This window comes from Hoplias malabaricus, chromosome 4 (genome assembly GCF_029633855.1).
Source record: "Hoplias malabaricus isolate fHopMal1 chromosome 4, fHopMal1.hap1, whole genome shotgun sequence".
Classification (NCBI taxonomy): Eukaryota; Metazoa; Chordata; class Actinopteri; order Characiformes; family Erythrinidae; genus Hoplias; species Hoplias malabaricus.
The window spans coordinates 12,033,225-12,054,831 of NC_089803.1; the positions used below are offsets into that span (position 1 = coordinate 12,033,225).

At 36.8% G+C, this 21,607-nt stretch overlaps 1 protein-coding gene and 1 long non-coding RNA gene across 2 annotated transcripts; one reads left to right on the forward strand and one right to left on the reverse strand.

Annotated features, from left to right (window-relative positions):
- The first annotated feature begins 1,456 nt into the window (after nt 1–1,456).
- Nucleotides 1,457–13,044, forward strand: LOC136695099 (butyrophilin subfamily 2 member A2-like). Its single transcript, XM_066668925.1, has 6 exons — nt 1,457–1,666; nt 1,753–1,848; nt 7,218–7,286; nt 10,227–10,592; nt 10,710–10,739; nt 11,911–13,044. The coding sequence occupies exons 3-6, from the start codon at nt 7,238–7,240 to the stop codon at nt 11,988–11,990; spliced, it is 525 nt and encodes a 174-aa protein (XP_066525022.1). The 5' UTR covers nt 1,457–1,666; nt 1,753–1,848; nt 7,218–7,237; the 3' UTR covers nt 11,991–13,044.
- Nucleotides 13,045–15,751: 2,707 nt separating this feature from the next.
- On the reverse strand, nt 15,752–17,874 carry LOC136693949 (uncharacterized). The gene is made up of 3 exons (XR_010802133.1): nt 17,507–17,874; nt 16,000–16,152; nt 15,752–15,877 (listed from the first exon to the last, which is right to left on the reverse strand). It is a non-coding gene; the product is annotated as an uncharacterized lncRNA (long non-coding RNA).
- Nucleotides 17,875–21,607: the final 3,733 nt, after the last annotated feature.

Sequence of the window (21,607 nt, forward strand, 5' to 3'; positions counted from 1 at the left end):
GGTTATGGAAGCATTTGTGCTGTCAGCCTGCCCCATGTGTCCTCTTTTTTGAAAACTCAAATATGGCCACCTTAAGTTATTACGGTTCACTGCAAAAGGCGGGAACCTGCACATTTTGTGTGTGTAAAACCAGTTACAGGTTTTAAAATGTGGCACAAATACAATAGAATGGATCTCGACAGTCAACCGACCATCGAGTCGACGCCCTCAGCTAATAAACCATGTATCAAAGACGCTTCTCAAGTGCCCTTTAGTTACTGGAAGTTGCTCTGAATAACAGGCTGCATTAGAAAGACCACTGTTTTGTGAAATTTCATTTGATCTATAATGATTTTTTTAATTATAATTAACGTTAATTTTCAGCATCTGTTGGACAACACGCACACTTTAGGCGTTTTCTGTGGCAGGTGTGAACTTTGTTCTGTTACAAACAATTTGAAGAATCCTGAAAGTTATGGAAAAAAATGTTTACATACGATTTACGCTCAAATTCGTTCTGTTCGCATTTCACGAACGAGGACAACAGTTTTGTCTGCACTACGTACCATGGTCCTGGAAGAACGTTGTCTCATTTCACAGTTTTTTAAATTATTTTTTATTTACTTACTTTTTTTATTAAAATTATTATTATTTGTTGGCATGATTATCATTTTAAAATTTAAACTTTCTTCCATTCTTTTGTCATTTTATGGTAACTTGTGTAGCATTAAAAAATGATTAAAAATGATTAAAAAAGAAAAAGTAATTTTCTTCACAAATAATAACATCAAAACGAAGCAATTTGAAAAAAGTGAGTAATAGAAATTTTTGGCTCTGCATTCGTTATGAACTGAGAGAAAAAAAGAAAAATGCTGCAGAAGCATGTGATGGATTTGTTCTGTTCTTGGGGATAATACCAAAAAGTAGGTGAGAGTTTGTTTTCAGACGATTTAAAGATGGGGATTTAAATATCTGGGATCTTAAATGTAATATATTAATACATCGTTAGAACAAAATGACAGTTTTCATTTTTAATTTTATTATAGAACAGTTACCATGAAATGAGAAAAGTGGTACTTACACAGTTCCACTGTCTTAAACAGCGGAAAGTTAAGACATTTTATAGTTTCTGATATTTTCAGAAACTTTTGCACAGTTTTGCTAGCAGAGCAGTCCAGTGAAAGAGTGAAGATCTGCCTTGAATTTCGAAAGGCACTTATTGCCAAAGAAAAAATGGAAGCAATTTAAGACAGTACAGAAACAAATGAATCCAAGATCTGAGACGATGATACTGAGAGGAAGTCAGCCAAGGCAATCATGGGCAGGTCCCCTTATTTTTTAGTATATGGGGGAAAGATAACACTGAAAAAGAAAATTCCTACCATTGTCCTGAAATCCTTGACTTACAATTAAATGGGAATCTTCCCTCTTTGGAGTGGTGTAATGCTGGGCGATTAGAGAAGATATGCCTCGGATAATGAATGCACAGACTGTAAAACTGACACGGAGAGAGCTATTTTGTGTATCTCGCCAGTTTCAGTTGTTTGTGCTCCTTTCCTGTCTCTACTCTGCTCCATATCTGCGCGCGCAGCTTTCAGTGAAGTAATAGGAACTAAGAAACAAAAAAACACTCCGTATCTGTGTTTACAGTCTCTCTGGAAGAAAAGTGGTCTCTTCCGTTTAAAAGGTGTGACTGACAGTCTTAAACAGCCTTTCTCCGCTGTTTAACACCGTGAAGTATAGACAAAGACTAAACTGTCTCTCTCTTTCTAGAATATGTGATCCTCGGTTTTGCTCACTTGAATGTACTGCTCCACTGTTGTCTCTTCTGGGATGTGAAGCAAGGTAGAGAAGATACGGGTTACAATGGTAAGCTTTTAACTTTATTGACTAAACGGCTCGGAGAGAATCACCAATCAGCTGGGACTTTCAGTGTGAGTGTGTGTGTGTGTGTGTGCGTTTGTTTGTCTCTCGCTTGTAAGTTTCTAAACCGTAGTTCCTATTATCGTGTTTACATAACGGTCTTCTGTGTGAATATCAGTTTCAAGTAAATCTAAACTATGATGTGTGAGCTGCTGTAGGCATTAAAACACTGCATGCAGTTGTATTTGTGCTGTTTGTAACCGTGCTGATCCATGTAGGCTTTAGAACTGCGGTTAAGCCAGCCGCCGTTTGAGAAAACACGGTTAAACTGGCCGCACGTCAGATTTTAGTGCGCGTATACTAGTGACAGAGCGGTAATACTCAATGCGCATGAAGACCTGAGCTTATGCCCTTCATTTTATTGAGAAATTAACAGCATTTAACCGGTTTATATATTGGTCATTTCTAATAAGTATTTCATACAAATAACAGATATCAGTTCTGTGTGTACCACACTATGTACCTATGGAATATGAAGTGATTTTACTGTATAGTTTTTGAGGAAATGATATACAAAATCCCTATAATTGTCCATTGTTTTTTTAACCTGAGTCAAGTTCACTGCTTTATAATATGGTTATTTCTAATAAGTAGTCCATACAACCAACAGATATCAATTCTGTGTTTACTATACTATGTGTCTATGAAATATGAAGTGATTTTACTGTATAATTTTTGAGTAAATGACATTCAAAATCACAATTGTCCAATATTTTTTAACCTGAGTCATGTTCACTTCTTTATAATATGGTTATTTCTAATAAGTAGTCCACACAACCAACAGATATCAGTTCTGTGTTTGCCATACTATGTACCTATAAAATATGAAGCGACTTTACTTTTTGAGTAAATGACATTCAAAATCACAATAATTCTCCATTGTTTTTAATGATACAAAGCAGTGAATTTGACTCATGTTAAAAAACAAATGGACAATTATGGGGAATTTGAATGTCATTTACATAAAAACTATACAGTAAATTCACTTCATATTTCATAGATACATAGTATAGTAAATCCTGAACTGATATTTGTTGGTTGTATGGACTGCTTCTTAGAAATGACCATATTACAAAGCATTGAACTTGACCCATGTTCAAAAACAATGGACAATTATGAGAATTTTGAAAGTCATTTACTCAAAAACTATACAGTAAAATCACTTCACAATTTATAGGTACATGGAGTGGTACACACTGAACTGATATCTGTTGGTATTATGGACTACTTATTAGAAATGACCATATTATAAAGCATTGAACTTGACTCATGTTCAAAAGCAATGGACAATTATGGGAATTTTGAATGTCATTTACAGAAAAACTATACAGTAAAATCACTTCATATTTCATAGATACATAGTATAGTAAATCCTGAACTGATATTTGTTGGTTGTATGGACTGCTTCTTAGAAATGACCATATTACAAAGCATTGAACTTGACCCATGTTCAAAAACAATGGACAATTATGAGAATTTTGAAAGTCATTTACTCAAAAACTATACAGTAAAATCACTTCACAATTTATAGGTACATGGTGTGGTACACACTGAACTGATATCTGTTGGTATTATGGACTACTTATTAGAAATGACCATATTATAAAGCATTGAACTCGACTCATGTTCAAAAGCAATGGACAATTATGGGAATTTTGAATGTAATTTACAGAAAAACTATACAGTAAAATCACTTCATATTTCATAGATACATAGTATAGTAAATCCTGAACTGATATTTGTTGGTTGTATGGACTGCTTCTTAGAAATGACCATATTACAAAGCATTGAACTTGACCCATGTTCAAAAACAATGGACAATTATGAGAATTTTGAAAGTCATTTACTCAAAAACTATACAGTAAAATCACTTCACAATTTATAGGTACATGGTGTGGTACACACTGAACTGATATCTGTTGGTATTATGGACTACTTATTAGAAATGACCATATTATAAAGCATTGAACTTGACTCATGTTCAAAAGCAATGGACAATTATGGGAATTTTGAATGTCATTTACAGAAAAACTATACAGTAAAATCACTTCATATTTCATAGATACATAGTATAGTAAATCCTGAACTGATATTTGTTGGTTGTATGGACTGCTTCTTAGAAATGACCATATTACAAAGCATTGAACTTGACCCATGTTCAAAAACAATGGACAATTATGAGAATTTTGAAAGTCATTTACTCAAAAACTATACAGTAAAATCACTTCACAATTTATAGGTACATGGTGTGGTACACACTGAACTGATATCTGTTGGTATTATGGACTACTTATTAGAAATAACCATATTATAAAGCAGTGAACTTGACTCATGTTCAAAAATATTGGACATTTATTGTGATTTTCAAAGTCATTTACTCAAAAAGTATACAGTAAAATCACTTCATATTTTATAGGTACATAGTGTGGTACACACTGAACTGATATCTGTTAGTTGTGTGGACTACTTATTAGAAATAACCATATTATAAAGCAGTGAACCTGACTCAGGTTATAAAATATTGGACAATTATTGTGATTTTTAATGTCATTTACTCAAAAATTATACAGTAAAATCACTTCATATTTCATAGACACATAGTATAGTAAACACAGAACTGATATCTGTTGGTTGTGTGGACTACTTATTCAAAATTACCATTTTATAAAACATCAAATTTGAGTTAACATTAAAAACAATGGACATTTATAGGGATTTTGAATGTCATTTACATAAAAACTATACAGTAAAATCACTTCATACTTCATAGATACATAGTATGGTACGCCCTGAACTGATATATGTTGTTTGTGTGGACTACTTATTAGAAATGATCATTTTATAAAACATCAAACTTGAGTCATCATTAAAAACAATAGAGAATTATTGTGATTTTGAATGTCATTTACTCAAAAAGTATGCAGTAAAATCACTTCATATTTCATAGGTACATAGTATGGTACACACTGAACTGATATTTGTTGGTTGTATGGACTACTTATTAGAAATAACCATATTATAAAGCAGTGAACTTGACTCATGTTCAAAAATATTGGACATTTATTGTGATTTTCAAAGTCATTTACTCAAAAAGTATACAGTAAAATCACTTCATATTTTATAGGTACATAGTGTGGTACACACTGAACTGATATCTGTTAGTTGTGTGGACTACTTATTAGAAATAACCATATTATAAAGCAGTGAACCTGACTCAGGTTAAAAAATATTGGACAATTATTGTGATTTTTAATGTCATTTACTCAAAAACTATACAGTAAAATCACTTCATATTTCATAGACACATAGTATAGTAAACACAGAACTGATATCTGTTGGTTGTGTGGACTACTTATTCAAAATTACCATTTTATAAAACATCAAATTTGAGTTAACATTAAAAACAATGGACATTTATAGGGATTTTGAATGTCATTTACATAAAAACTATACAGTAAAATCACTTCATACTTCATAGATACATAGTATGGTACGCCCTGAACTGATATATGTTGTTTGTGTGGACTACTTATTAGAAATGATCATTTTATAAAACATCAAACTTGAGTCATCATTAAAAACAATAGAGAATTATTGTGATTTTGAATGTCATTTACTCAAAAAGTATGCAGTAAAATCACTTCATATTTCATAGGTACATAGTGTGGTACACACTGAACTGATATCTGTTGGTTGTGTGAACTACTTATTAGAAATAACCATATTATAAAGCAGTGAACATGACTCAGGTTAAAAAATATTGGACAATTGTGATTTTGAATGTCATTTACTCAAAAATTATACAGTAAAATCACTTCATATTTCATAGACACATAGTATAGTAAACACAGAATTGATATCTGTTGGTTGTGTGAACTACTTATTCAAAATTACCATTTTATAAAACATAAAACTTGAGTTAACATTAAAAACAATGGACAATGATACTAACAATGATAGGGATTTTGAATGTCATTTACATAAAAACTATACAGTAAAATCACTTCATACTTCATAGATACATAGTGTAGTAAACCCTGAACTGATATATGTTGATTGTATGGACTACTTATTAGAAATGACCATATTACAAAGCAGTGAACTTGACTCAGGTAAAAAAAAAAAACAATGGAAAAGTTATAGGGATTTTGAATGTCATTTACATAAAAACTATACAGTAAAATCATCTCATACTTCATAGATACATAGTGTAGTAAACCCTGAACTGATCTGTTGATTGTATGGACTGCTTACTAGAAATGACCAATATATAAACCGGTTAAATGCCATTACTTTTGCTTTAAAATGAAGGGTATGAGCTCCACGCTCATTGAGTATTACCGGTTTTGACGTGCGGCTAGTTTAACCGTGTTTTCTCAAACGGTGGCTGGCTTAACCGCAGTGCTTTAGACAAACTATTATAATGAATTTCATTTTATTTGTTTAAGTGAAATCTGGAATGATTTACTTAATTCTCTCGACAGACATGTATTATTAAGGTTAATTCCCATGTTACATCACATTCAAGTGTTCAGGTGGCTTTATTGTAACTCCAGCTACATATTAGATTTACAATTAAGTTTTAAAGCTCGAGGTTCAAACATTCTCCTGCTTTTATGTCATTTTACTCTAACTGCTGCATATAGTATTAAAAATTCATTTTGTTTTAAAAACAAGGATATTTTTTAAATAAAATGACTTTATCAATACTATGCAGTAGATACCATAAAATGACAAAAGAGAGGGAGAATATTTGAATTTTAAATTATCGTATCTTACACACACACAGAGAGAGAGAGAGAGAGAGAGAGAGAAACCTTTAAAATGTATTTGTACACCTTATACAAGTATACAATGAAACAAAGCAGCATACCTCCAGGTATACTTTCAAGGATTAACAATACAGGTCCAGTACACATAGGGCAGACAGTGTGTTTCTAACTATTAACCAGTACACAGTACTGAGAAATGTAAATATGCAACCTGATTTAAAAAATGGCCAAGTTAGTGCTCTGAAAGTATCAGAATCTCCACCAACTTGTGGGTGGAGCATCTGTGGCTAAGACAACAAAAATGAACAGGTGGGCTTAATGGGTCTTAATGTTTGAGGTAAAGCCCCTAATCCTTTTTTCATGTTAAGTTCATCAACACATTATAATGCCTGTAGATCCATTAGTGCTTTGTGAGCACTGTGTAAGAACTTTTTGTCTATATTAAGAGAAATTAAGCCATTATTTTAAGATACTAAACATTTTCAGCTTTTGAAAGTGAATGTCAACATATTAATAAAGCAAAGCTGTTCTGACTTTTTTCAGTTAATCACCCAGCAATAATTATGAACAGATACCTTCTGGTTTTCACCCTGTCACTCGCCACCTGCACAGGTGAGACAACTAGATTCTGTTAATTCTTCCAGGTGGCTGTTAGGAAATTCCAGGTGGTTGCTGTGCTATTCCACTTAGATGCTCTGGTGTTGCTATACGGTGGCTATATATTCAACTTGATTGCAGGGCGATTATTTGGCAGCCTTTTGGTGGTTGTTATGAAAACAATGCACAAATAAATAATTTAATATAAATAAAAATGTATGTAATATCTTGGATATATTTCACAATCCCCTACGTTAAATGTTATCGGGGTTATTCCTATATATCCGCTTTTTCTCCCTATATTTATTCATTTCTCTATTTCCACATTTCTACATTCAGTGGGTGTTCTAACTTGTGTGGGGCTATTGACAAACTTGTTTTATCCCACTCCTCTGCCCTTCTACTTTCAGTGGATAGGGAGACCCATTCTGTGCATTCCAAGTTCACTTAAGCTATTAAGAATTACAAAAGACAACTCAAGGTGAGTTTATTTGGACTGTTTTTAACTGCTTCCACTGTTCAGAGATCTGCTGTTTTAACAAGGACAGCCCTGTAAATAAATGGATAGAGTGAGAGTAAGTTTTTAAAAAGGCTTTATTCACTGATTAGAATGGGTTCAGGTCACAGTGAATTCTCTCTGTTTAAATTCAAAGTGTGCTACAGAATTCACTCATGATCCGAGGCTGATATTGCCCATGCCTTAATCTGCCACTGTCTACATTTCTGAATTTCCACATTTCTAGATTTACGTTTCTATATTTGCACAATAAAACATACAGAATGGGCTCTTCCGTCGCAGCAGCACAGTGGGTACAAGGTAAGAACTCCATCCAAGCATTTAATTATTTACATTTATCAAACCAGGTTTGGACACACTCACAAGACCCACTCCTGACTCTGGCTTATGCACAGTGCTGAGTAGAACAAAGAAGAGTCACTTCATGATCAACATGCTTGGTTTTATTTCATTAAATATGAAGTATTACTTTTATATACGTATGTATTATAAGCTGTTTGCTTAAGTATATATTTTAACAGCCTTACATTTAATGACCTAATCCCAAGTGCTTGGTTTGATTAATGTAAATATTTAAATGCATGGATGGAGTTTTTCCCTGATCAATAAAGCCACTGTGCTGCTGAGACACACCAGAAAGCACAGTGAAATTATAATGTATCCATTTTGTTGGTTTAACTGTATGGACATGAGCCACTGTGCCATTTACTGGTTTGCCAAGCTGATCAATCCTGATTTAGAGTGGGATTAGGACCACCCAACCAACATACAGAAACGTAAATGTATAAATGTGGAGTTATAGGAATGTAGAGCTACAAACCCACGCAAAAATGATTTGATTATTCTAGAAAAGTTTTTGTAGCAATGACCATCAGGACAAGCTGGAGGATTTATCATGACAAGGCACCTTTCTAACCTTCTATAATATATAGGGGGGAGCATGGTGGTCATTTTGAAGTCTGCCATTTTGGATCCAACTTTTGTTTTTTTCAATGGGAAGAGGGTCATGTGACACATCAAACTGGTTTTAACGTAATTTTATACTTTCATGAGTTATTTACAAGTTTCTGACCACTTATAAACTGTGTTCAAAGTACTGCCCATTGTGTTGGACTGTCACTGCAACCCTCTTCTCCCACTCTTCACACACTGATAGCAACACCGCAAGAGAAATGCTAGCACAGGCTTCCAGTATCCGTAGTTTCAGGTGCTGCACATCTCGTATCTTCACAGCATAGACAATTGCCTTCAGATGACCCCAAATATAAAAATCTAAGGGGGTCAGATCGGGAGACCTTGGGGGCCATTCTATTGGCCCATGACCTCCAATCAACTTTCCAGGAAACTGTTCAACTAGGAATGCTTGGACATGACACCCATAATGTGGTGGTGCACCATCATGCTGGACAAACTCAGGGAATGTGCCAGCTTCAGTGCATAAAGAGGTAAACACATCATCATGTAGCAATTTCGCATATCCAATTGCCTTGAGGTTTCCATTGGTGAAGAATGGCTCCACTATCTTTGTACCACATATACCACATCATACCATCAAGAAGTGCCTGAGAAAATGTGGAGCTTTAAGCGGCACTAAGCACTGTTTCTGTTGGATGTGTTCAAATTAATAAATATGGTTATTGGAAATAAGTAACAAAAAAATCTATCCTCCAACAAATAGCTGCATGAGTTCAGCTTGGAGTAATAATGTGTGTCACTGAGAAAAGCTCACACAGGCCAAAATACTTAGATTTAGAAAGAATTTATCATTTAAAGTGGATTACATAGACTAGGTGTAGTTAAATTATACAGAGCAATTGTGCTAAAACAGCAATTTGAACTTTGAAAAATATACTAGACAACATTATCTATAAATATATATTTATTATTATTTACAGTCAGTCTAATTTGATTTAACTGTTAAAATAAGTGAATTACTTTGATGTCTTGTATTCTTTCTGAAGATATGATTTTTAAATGCACTAATTTTTTAGATTTACCAGACACATTAGGTGTATTGCCAATACCAGCCTGAATTTTACTCAGTATCGGATCAGAAAGGAAATCGGTGGTATCAGACATCACTGCTGTTCTCTGTTTGATGCTAATGCTACTGAAGGGAAATCATTTTTGTGACTGAAAATGTATACGCATGGTTGCCCAAGCCTGCTCACTGTGGTGACAGACTGAAATGCACCTAACAAAAAAATCATTTTTAAAACTTTAAATTTAAAACTTTATTATCTGAAAAATATTAACCAAATAAAAACATCCATCAGATTCTAGCAACCACAAATTTTGTGCCACAGAAATGTCTTAGCAATATTCTAGCAACCATCAGCAATATCATAACAACCTCCTAGTAAGTCCTTCACAACCACCTTGGAAACTAAGCAACCACCTGGGAATTGCTTAAGTCTTGTATTTTATGTATTACCCAGGCTCTGTATCTGAACAACCTCAAATCTCCATCAGCGTCAGAGTGGGCTCCTCAGCTGTTCTTCCTTGTGACTGGAGAAATATTTCCAGCCCAGAGACATTCAGTGAGAGTCTTCATGTGCAGTGGCGAACCTTTTCTGGGACAGTGTTTGAGAGAAGTGGAGAAGAGCAGTATCAGGGCGAGGGGTATGAAGGCCGTGTGGACGTTCCTGAAGATCAACTGCTGAAGGGGAACTGTTCTCTGGTTTTAAAGAAAGTTACAGATGAGGATGAGGGAGTCTACGAGAGCTACCTGCTGGTGAGACGAGAGCAGAGTTCTCTCCAGTCTGAACATGTTTTCCTGCAGAGGGTGGAACTCTCTGTTGATGGTGAGGAGATCAGGCCTGATGTTTATAGAGTTACACAGAGAATGATTAATGATTTCATGGAATCTGATTTAAGGCTAATTTACTTTTCTTTTTTTTCCCCTTACCCTATTGATCCAGCTGATCATGAAAAAGCAGAAGAAGCACCACGTGAGTGAATATGTTGCTCAGTATTTCTGTTTCTGCTTGATTACACAGAAATATTACACAGTGTATGAGCGATTACTGCTCAGTTCTGAAATAATGCAGAGGTGATTGCTCTAAGACTGCAAGGGAAGCTCAGCTTCCCCTAAAATGTCAAAAAATAAGTGATCAAATATATACTGTTGTGTGTACATGTCATTGAATAAATATGCACTACAACGCGCTCAACTTTTGTTCAGAATCAGCTTCTTATCACTGGTAAAGAGGCGGCTTTCCCGCAGTTTCATGGTGCTTTAAACAGCGTCCACAGAGTTCATTAGCGAATCAGCGAAGTGCAGCGAAACGAGACGAGTCATTGGATAAATGCTGGGCTTTGTCCCGCCCATCGGACGCTCAGCGTCTCTGGGGGTCTATGGGGCAGTGGGCTGGCCTCGGCTGGCCCAGACGCTCAGCTTCTGCATGATGATTGGATGATCTGTCTGAGGCTGAATCCCTTTTTGATTGACAGCGAAATGAGCGAATCAGCGATCCTTTGGTGTAAAGATCCGTGGGAGCATTACATTTTCATTCTGTTCTGAGTTGAACCAGACTTTCTTGATTCTTTTAGCGGCATTTTCTTTGTTAAAAACGACTAGTGACAAATCGAGCTTCTATTTCTGGTGGGTTTTTTGTAGCTGCTTGTGTTTGGAGACTGACTTCTATCACTCTTTCTGACTTCTATCGCAGTTTCTGTCCAGCGGGTGCTGCTGAGCCCCTCCACCGTCACAAAGCACTCACAGGCGGACACACTTCACATGGGCCAAGGCCGTTTAAGCAGCCTAGCTCTGCTGGCCATTGAGAGGACACTAGTCAAGTCCCTGGAAAAGACGCCTTGTTGGTACGACAGGGTCACAGATCATTTTCTTGAAAAGGAACAGAGGGTAGAATTTACGTATAAATAAACCGACACATTTTATGATGTAGGCCAAAATTGAGCTTCCCCCCCTTGAAAGACCAGCATTGAAATAATGCAATGTGCAACTAAACAATACCACCTTAAGAGCCTTAACTCTGCAGATCTCTCTCCCTCACTGTAAAGAGAGACAAGAGCTGTAGTGTGTACTGAATGTGTTCAGTGTTCTCCTACATCTGTATCAAAGAACTGAACATCACTCTTAAATCATCTCTGTTTCTGCAGGTAATACAGGAGTGATCCACTCTCTCTCCTCCATCATCACATTCATCCTCCTTTCACTCGGACTACTCCAGGGCCTCTGAGAAAATACAGAGCATCAACCTGCTTTTTGTTTGATTTGTTTGACATGAGGCGCACTGGCTACTTTTCTTCACTAGTGTCAGCAAGGAAAAAATTTTTTCCCCCTGGATGCAACTTCATGAACTACTAGTCATGGAGGGGGCCTTAGCAACACAGAGCACTGCCAGTGCAGAAGTTCACATATTTCAAAATGCAACTATGTCAATTAAATCTTGCAAGCCCACGGACTTGTGTACTGGTCCATGGACAACCAAAAAAATAAACAATGATAATAAAATAAGGCTTTTGTCAATGAATTTTCACATTTCCTCACATCTATTTTGTCTAAATTTTTAAAAAATTTTTATCCTTGTTCATTTTAATATAAATATCTCTGTTCCTCAAAGCTTCTGATTGGAGAGTTGTTTTAAATCTCACCGACTTATTTGGTCTGACTCTGAGTCTGTTAATGGCCCAAAACAAGAGCACAGACACACACTTGCTCTTGTTTTATAATTTAGTTTCAATGCTGGAAATATAGAAAATATAGAAATAGCTGATAAAATTCTGTCTGATCATCAGCCTATTCTTTTGGATGCTCTCCTTCCACGTTTACTTTTAATAGTCTGTTCACCCATCTATTGTTCTCATTTAATTCATTCTATCACAGTGAGTCTGATTTATGCTCCATATATTTATTTTCTAAAGATCTATTTATGTTTGAGGGAGAGAGGTAACACAGAGAGGATTCTGGGTGATCTGGAAAGAGGCTGACAGTAAACCCACCACCCTTTCTACAGCTGATTAATTCTGGGACTCTGCTTCTATTTTTTGGCTTGTTTATTGAATTCCTTTTGATAAATTGGTTCATGGGAAAATAAAAGATCTTTCTATTTAACAACCTCTGCCTCCTGTTGAATCACTGGGCAAGAGTTAATGTGAACTGTAAGTAAGTTTTTTTTCATAGTTTTGATTTAGAGACTTGGTAAACTTCCTTTTCTATAGTACTTATTAAAAGGTTATAAATTTAGAGGTTGAAATCCTTTTGGATTATTTGATATTAAAGCATGTCATGTATTCACCACAACCATGTCTCATGTGTTTTATATTAATACAAACTTTACATATGCTGCTGCTATAAATATAAATATGAATCCCATGTCTGAATAACAGATTACATTACAGAGTTACAACGAGCGAAACTTTGACACCCGCTGGTAGAAAAGAGAAATACAGCCTTGAAATATTGATTGAAATATATCTGATTGACATTTTTCCACCAATAAAATGGAAATTTGTATAAACAAGCCTTGACAGGAATTATTTAAAAAATGTAAAGGCCCTAAGGTATAAAAATGTCATTTCTAGTACGGCATGAATGCAGGGATCTGGAATTCCATCTTGTGCAAATTAATGTTTTTTTTTTTTTTTTTTTTTTTTTTTTATAAATAGGTTGCTATGGTCAAATGACCGGTGTGGCTCTAGATATAAGTAGGTCCAGTTATAAATAGGTCTAGATATAAGTATAACCAGGTGCAGCGCTTCTAGTGCTAAAGTTGAATTAAATATTTAACTATGAATAATGGGGCAGCACGGTGGCGCAGCAGGTAATGTCGTAGTCACACAGCTCCGTAGGTGTGAGTGAATGTGTGAGTGTGTGTCGCCCTGTGAAAGACTGGTGTGTTTCTGCCTTGCGCCCACCGGTTCTGGATCAACCTTGAACTTGATAAGAGTTACAAACAATGAATAAATGAATATGAAAATTGAGAATAACATGCAAAGATCTGCCTCGTAAAATGACATTTATTGTGGAAGGTAAAATAACTAAGGAATACAACATCAGCTTAATTTAATAAATTAAGTGGCACATTCACTTTTTGCTTTACTGCAGGTATTTCAATGAAATGGTGCACATTTCACATAATTCACTAATGTAGAACTGAAAATTCAAATATGATTCTGGTGGATAATGCCAGTATTAGTCTTGTAAACAGACCCACTTAAGGTAGACCTTACTGATTGAATACAATAATTGTGAATAAGAAGCTGACACCTGTTTATTCAAACCACATTTATGGTGAAAGGGAAAATCTACCAGGAGGATAATATCTTTTGCCTTTCTCTAGTGTTGGTACATGTTTTAGCATGTTAACACTTTTCTGTGTAAACATGTTGGCTGTCTTGCTCTCTCTCTTTTGTGTGGATTTATTTTTCCTCAAACTGGCCGCCACATGAGCTTCATGCCTAGGGGGAGGTGGGACAGAATTCAGAACTATTGCAGTTCTGAATTTAAATGCTTGCTGTCTGTATTATAGACTTCTAATTTAAGTTTGTTTGTTGCTGTTGATCCATACAAGCCTTAATTTCTGATTCATAATTTTAAAAACCACAATTGTAAGAAGTCCACTGATGCTCTGTGGTTTTGTTTGGTCAGATCTGGTCAGGTCCACATCCTGGAGAGAAAAACACAACATAAACCTCTACAACAATTGAAAGGATAACAAAAAAATTACAACTTTATCAGCTGTATTTGACCAGTGTTTCTGACCTTCTCAGTTGACAACGGTTCACTGCAGCTCTGACACGAAAGAAAGGGGGAATAAAAGAAATATATACATATATAAATTCACCAACCTCTGCATGCACACAGAACAGTGTCCTGTTAAATTCAGTGTTTTTGTTTAATATTCAGTTCTCTAAAGTTCAACAGATTTCAGGTTTGTGCAAATATGATTGTGATTAGTCAATCAGGTGAAAGTAGACAGAACTGAACTTTCTCCATTTACAGACTGCGGGAAACTGCATTTGAGCAGGAAGTGGCTCACGTTATAACATCTGTTTCCCACCAAATATTTGGTTGGGGCACAACTCTGACAAAAAAATATGGTAGTGCTGCCTAAGAGAAAAAAAAATGCTCATATGAGACATCTCAAAAGAGAAGAAGGGCGATTCTTGACTAAGGCCAGATGAATGAATTTGGTGGAACTGGGACGGACAGAGTTCAGAAAGGTTTGTCTCTGGGTCAGTCACTCCCAGTTTCTAAGGCTCAATCCCATTTCACCCTTTGCCCCTATCACCGAGCCCTATCCCTCCTTTTTGCCTAGGGGTAGGGGTTCTAAATTATTATTGTGATGGAGTGTAGGGTGAAGTGTTAGTGTGACATGGCCCTTCAAACAGATATTTTTCCAAAGTGCAAATCTTCAAATGGAGTGTTATGAGGATGTCTTATGTATCACCCGCAAAATGGATGGAGTGACCAAAGACACCTATAACTTCATGTTTATATTTACTTAAAAACTTTGATAATCATTGAATTATCTTAATGTCATTTCAATGTATTATGACTCTTTACTTCATATCAAGCATAAATCATTGCTAGTAGTACAATAGAGTCTGATAGTTAGCTAATAATTCCAGTTCCCCCTTAAATGTTTAAGCCATTTATATTCTGGCACCTATGACTATTGCAAACTTTAAGGTGTAGCTTGAGGTTTCAAGCAAAATGCCATATGCCTGATGCCGTAAGTTTAACTAATGTCCAGCAACTCTCCTCTGATATCACTGCAGACTGGCAGAGATGCACACTCGGTTACACTTTGTAAATGCAGAAAAGGATTTTAACCACAGCATATCTGAACTGAGCTCCAAGGTGCAAGAGGACACTCTAAAACAATGGGTAGGAGAAAAATAAGAAATGCGATTGGACAGAATTCTTGTTTTATTTAGCCGAGATTGTAAGATTGTCCAAACGGACCACGCCCATAAAGGCTGGAACAGGGAGGTCAACTCAGATGTTTTTGGGGAGGAGTTTATCCAGTTCGCTCATCCAATTCAGGGTCGCGTTGGGTCTGGAGCCTACCCGGAATCACTGGGCGCAAGGCGGGAACACACCCTGGAGGGGGCACAAGTCCTTCCCAGGACAACACACACACACACACACACTTCAATTATAAACCTGACTTCAGCGTCTACTGATGTTCTGCTTTAACCACACTCTGATCACAGGAAGCACTTTAAGCAGGAAGTTGTTACCTTGTGTCTTGAAATAGAACACAGCTAAACAGACGATGCTCGTTTGGACCAATCCCACAGTGATTAAGATTATAATTATAATCAAGTAAAGCTCAGGAGCTGGAAAATGAGGGGAAACTGGACACTCTGCAGGATCTGATGAAACTGGAGAATCTGTAAAGATAATGAGATAAGAAAAACTAAACATTCTTGTCTGCAATAGAGAACTACAGTAAAACACAGCGCTGTGATGCTGAACAAGACCCTGGGTTACACTGTTAAACAACTACAGCAGATAGGAAACACATACTTCTGTCTTTAAATGAGGACTTCACCTCATTTCACACAATATTTTGAATTTGTGAATGCATTTCATTTTCCTGAGAATATATCACTTCTAAACAACAAAGACCTATTTCTCTTGGTGATGGTCACTGTGTTACTGACATGTTTTGGTCTGTTCTTTTTTTTTTTTTTTTTGTTGATAGGAGGTAGTTAAGGCACCTGAGGCAAGGCAAACTCTTCCCAGTTTTAAGTGGCTTTAAAAAAAAACCCTGTCACCTTAGTGCACTATAACTGACATCATTTTGGCCACTTAGCAAGTTAGCATGTGACATGTATGTATCATTCTTGTCTGTAAGGTTATCTTAACAAATGCTAGATGCTTAAGCCTCAAAAAATGCCTTTTCGTGATCAATGGTTGATGAAGTCATTACTAGAAACATTTGTGTTGGCATCACCTGAGTAGTGGATACAGATGTGTGTAATGTGGATTGTTGAAAATGAATGGGAGAAGGGGCTGCTTTATTTTACAAATCCATTATCAGGATGGTTTGCATATTTTGTAAAATGTATTAACTCTGAAATCAGTGATGTGTTAATTCTTTATTTAAAAACAAAATCATAAAATGATGTCTAGTGTTGTCATTGAGCAAATGAATTGCATTTTGTAAATATAAACACATTTAGAATTACATGCCTGCATTTCTTATGGGAGAGAGGTAAAATGTCAGTTTTATATTCCACTATAAGCAGGCGTATATAAATGGTATAAAATGAGTATCCACCAAAGGCTCAGCAGTGATGAAGGACCGTGGCTCATGAGAGCATTGCTACTATTCTAAATATAGCCACATATTTTGTTGTCAATGGACACACTGTTGTCACAACTGCACCCAAAAATGCAACTTTTTTGGAACTATTTTATGGAAGGAGAAAACCGTATATAATGTCAAAACAACAATGCAGTCCTCTGGCCACAAGCTTAGCTCCAAAGTTCTCTGGTCAGAACATTTCAGCTTGTTTCTGAGGTGACTTCTTTGAAGTGTGTTGCAGGTGTCAAATTATGCGGTGGCCCCCTGAGTCACATCAACAACATTTACAAAGAAAAAAAACTTGGAACACAACAGCATTAAGAGGAATACAAAGACATTTCAAAAACCAGTAAAGTCAGAGGTATTTAGGCTAGAGCCAGAAACATGTATTATTTCTTTACATCAGTGAACCTGTGAATGTTCTGTGAACTCACCAAACAGCAGCTGGATGATAAACACAGATGGGAGTTTGTCCATTTGACTGAGATTCTGCACTGGACCCTCAGAGATTCTCTACCAGCACTTCACTCTCTTCATACACTGATGGCCACCACTATGCTGCTAGAACAGACTCTTAACCACAGTCAACAGCATCCTGTTCTTATTGAGGTGAGCAACATGTTATAAATTACATGCATTTGTAGATTAGGCTTGAATGAATGACACAGGGTGAGTCAAAGGTCACAGGACACTCTTATCTGAATGCCTCAAGCAGGTAATGGGAAAGCTGCCATATTGGATCAAGGGCATGGTTTTTCAATGGGAAGTTGGTCATGGAGCAGGTCAAAGAAATAAAAGGGTGTCCTGTGACTATTCACTCACTCTGTACCATCATAAGCCATAACATTAAAGCCACCTCCTTGTTTCTAACCTCTCTGTCCATTCTCTGAGTTCCACTGAAAACACAGCAGCACTGTGTAATTACAGACTGTCTGTCGAAAATGTTGCTCTGCATACTTTATTAGTCCCCTTTCACCCTGTTCTTCAGTGGTCAGGGCCATTGGTCAATACCACCATCACACATCAGAGTAACTACCGCACTGAGAATGATCTACCAACCACATCATAGCGGCTCTACTGTGGTTCTGTGGGGGTCATGTTTGTTTTTAGAACAGAATGAAATTAATTTAAAATAACATATATTGTTTGATTATTTTAATAAAGGGTGAGCAAAGGTAGAGTGTTCAAGAGGTCAGAGCTGAGAGTAGAATTGGGACACTTCACTTTGCGTGCCTTCATTTGTGCACTATACATTGTTAGGGTTATTGATTTCTACTTCCTTTCAATTTCTGCTCCATATTTAACAAAACTGAAAGCCATCGCCTCTGTCCTTGTAACGACACAAATACATCGACACCACAGCCCCTTATTTAATGTCTGACAAGTTCATTGGTGCAGCTTTGTGTTTAAGTGAAATATTACACAATTTTTGCCAGAACACCACCACATTTTTTATATTTGTTTAGAGCTAAATGTTGAATGGAAAGGAAGAATATTAAAGGCATTTGTTAGTTGTTTTGTAAAATTGTATCTGTTTGTTATATTCAACACAGCTGCATTGTTGAGGGTCAAATATTCAAACCCTGCCACCCATGGCCTACCCAGGCTTTCCCACAGGTGACATGAATAACATTTATCCTGTTAAAATGACACACACTAAACCTAAAACAGAGACCTATAGCAAACGGGAAAGACAGACAGACTAAAGACCTAGACAGAGAACACTAAACATAAACACAGTGCTAAATCAGGAACTAAACACAGAGGGCTAGAGCAAACACAACAGACAGACTCAATAACATGACACAGGAAATGACTGAGACAGACCAGACTGAGTAACACGTCACAGCAACACTGGAAGCAACACAAATGACTAGAGGCATGAACAAACTAGGGACAAACAAGAAGTGAGACAAGGGAACTTAAATACACGACACAGACAAGACACACCTGAGACAGATAACGAGGAGGACGGACAAGGAGGCAGAATAAAGGCGGGACAAGGGCAGAGACATGGACAATAACAGACAGAGCCATGTGCTAAGAGAGCACATGGCGGGGAAAACAGACATGACAGGACGAGGGCGTGACAATAACAAAAATAACAAAACCATGTATCTATCTATATTTTGACATATATATAAATAATCATAAATCTTCGATTTACAGTGTTTACTGATTTCATGATGAAGGGACCAATAGAAACACTCCAAAGGCACTGTTTTTGTTTTCTTTGAATTTAAGAATTTTGAGATTTAAAAAAGTAAAATGTAAATCTAATATTCAATCTATGCATGTGTAGTGCACACAGTGGAACCTCTCTGTCCACAGTGGGTACACATTAAAGAACTGGATTCTCTCATTGTAACTGGTGTCCACAATCATCTGTGTACTGTATATGGTGTGAGTATGTTGTAGAAAAGGATGTGGATCATCAAAAAACTGCCAGCACCTGGAAATAGGTGCACTTGCTAAAACACACTGACTAATTTTATTTACAACACAAGATAACAATACAGAGACAGACTAAGATAACTAGACAGACATACTTAAACAAAGAAAGACTGCCACAGAGAGACTTGGACAGAATGACCTGGACAGAGGGGCTTAGACAAAGAGAGGGAACTGGACTGACAGGGAACTGGACAGACAAACCTAGACAGATAGAGCTAAAGAGAGAGAGCTTAAACAGACTAAACCTAGACATAGAGATAGAAAGACAAACCTGGACAGGGAGAACTAAACAGACTTAACTTGGACACAGACAGACATGAGACAAGAGAGATACAAAGATTGGCTTGGAGGGCATGAAGGACAGAGAAGACAGACAGACCAAAGAGCACCAAACGAAGGTGGAATGTCCAACAAAGAAGGAGTCACACAAAGGAACTTAAATATACAACACAGACAAGGGACACGTGAAACAGATAATGAGGGGGCAGGATTACAAATGACACTGACGACGAGGAGGAACAAAGGAGGGACATGGGCGGAGATATGGACAATAACAAACAAAGCCAGGTGCTAAGAGAGCACATGGTGGGGAACACAGACAAACAGGACAAGGGCGTGACAAAATCTTTTCATGAATTTAATTTGTAAAAGCAAATAAGACAATACATCCATTACTTTGTAAAAGAAGACAATAAAATTCTAAATAATATTATAAATATTGCTAATCACAGTATTTTAAAAATGATCTAGATCAATAACACTACTCCAGCCCATGATTTTTTGAGCTTCTTTATTCCATAGACACAGAATGAATATGATATATTGATGAGAAAATGAATATATATTGAGTTGCTGATAAAAAATCCCTTGGACCTATTTTAAAAATTCATCTGCTTTGTATTTTCTCCTCTTTTCATAATTGTTTATTGAAAATATACATTTTCAAGAGTTTGCAAAAATTATTATAATATTGTGTGTTCAAATAAATAAAGATTCATAATATTTGATTGAGTGAACGTACAATGTAAAATTTAAAAAAGGAAATAATGATCTGTGAATCTCAGTCTGATGTCTTTTCCAAACTGAAGCAGTCTCAGGGACACTGTCAATACCTAAACTGACTGACCCACTGCTTTCTTTACCATCAAAGTGACATTTATCCACATTGTAACAAAGAGAAAACTGTTTATCAAGTTAATGTCTTTCAGCTGATATCAGCATCTTCATCTCCTCTGAGCTCTGGTGAAACCATGAGAGCTCATTCTCCACAGTGATGTTACAGGGCAGTGATGTTTTCTCTGGGGTGGACGTATCTGAGGTCAGCTGAAGTGGTCTGAAGGAGACACGGTCTAAAGTTTCCTGAAAGAAGGAGAGAGAGAAAACAATAAACTTTAAATCATTGAAAGAGGAGAGAACCTAAAAAGATCTACATTTTCTTCATGGCTACAGATTAAGTACCAATCACAGGATTCCTGAAAAGTCACTGAGTGGAGGCAGTGAGACCTGTGAAGAATGTTTGGCCCAGTTTACAGTTTCTCAGCATGAAGGGTAACCTGAGCCCAGTGTTTATTAGCATGATGTAACTTTTTTCCATTTCACAAGTTAATGCAGTAACTTACCAAACTCTGTGAAGTTAAGGTAGGAACGTGAGACTGGACACATCCAATGTCAGAATCCATAGTGTAATTATTATTAGAGACGATTCCTGGTTTTGATTTTGCAACTCAGGGCGGCACGGTGGTGCAGCAGGTAGTGTCGCAGTCACACAGCTCCAGGAACCTGGAGGTTGTGGGTTCGATTCCCGCTCCGGGTGACTGTCTGTGAGGAGTTGGTGTGTTCTCCCCGTGTCCGCGTGGGTTTCCTCCGGGTGCTCCGGTTTCCTCCCACAGTCCAAAAACACACGTTGCAGGTGGATTGGCGAGTGAATGTGTGTGTGTCTGTGTTGCCCTGTGAAGGACTGGCGTCCCCTCCAGGGTGTATTCCCGCCTTGCGCCCGATGATTCCAGGTAGGCTCTGGACCCCCCGCGACCCTGAATTGGATAAGCGGTTACAGATAATGGATGGATGGATGGATGGATGGA

Bases quoted from the DNA above. Each gene is read 5' to 3' on its own strand.
- LOC136695099 (XM_066668925.1), top strand. From the start codon at position 7,238: ATGAACAGATACCTTCTGGTTTTCACCCTGTCACTCGCCACCTGCACA. The intron at 7,287-10,226 runs GTGAGACAACTA...TGTATTACCCAG, and splicing joins GTCACTCGCCACCTGCACAG to GCTCTGTATCTGAACAACCT. The intron at 10,740-11,910 runs GTGAGTGAATAT...CTGTTTCTGCAG, and splicing joins AAAAGCAGAAGAAGCACCAC to GTAATACAGGAGTGATCCAC.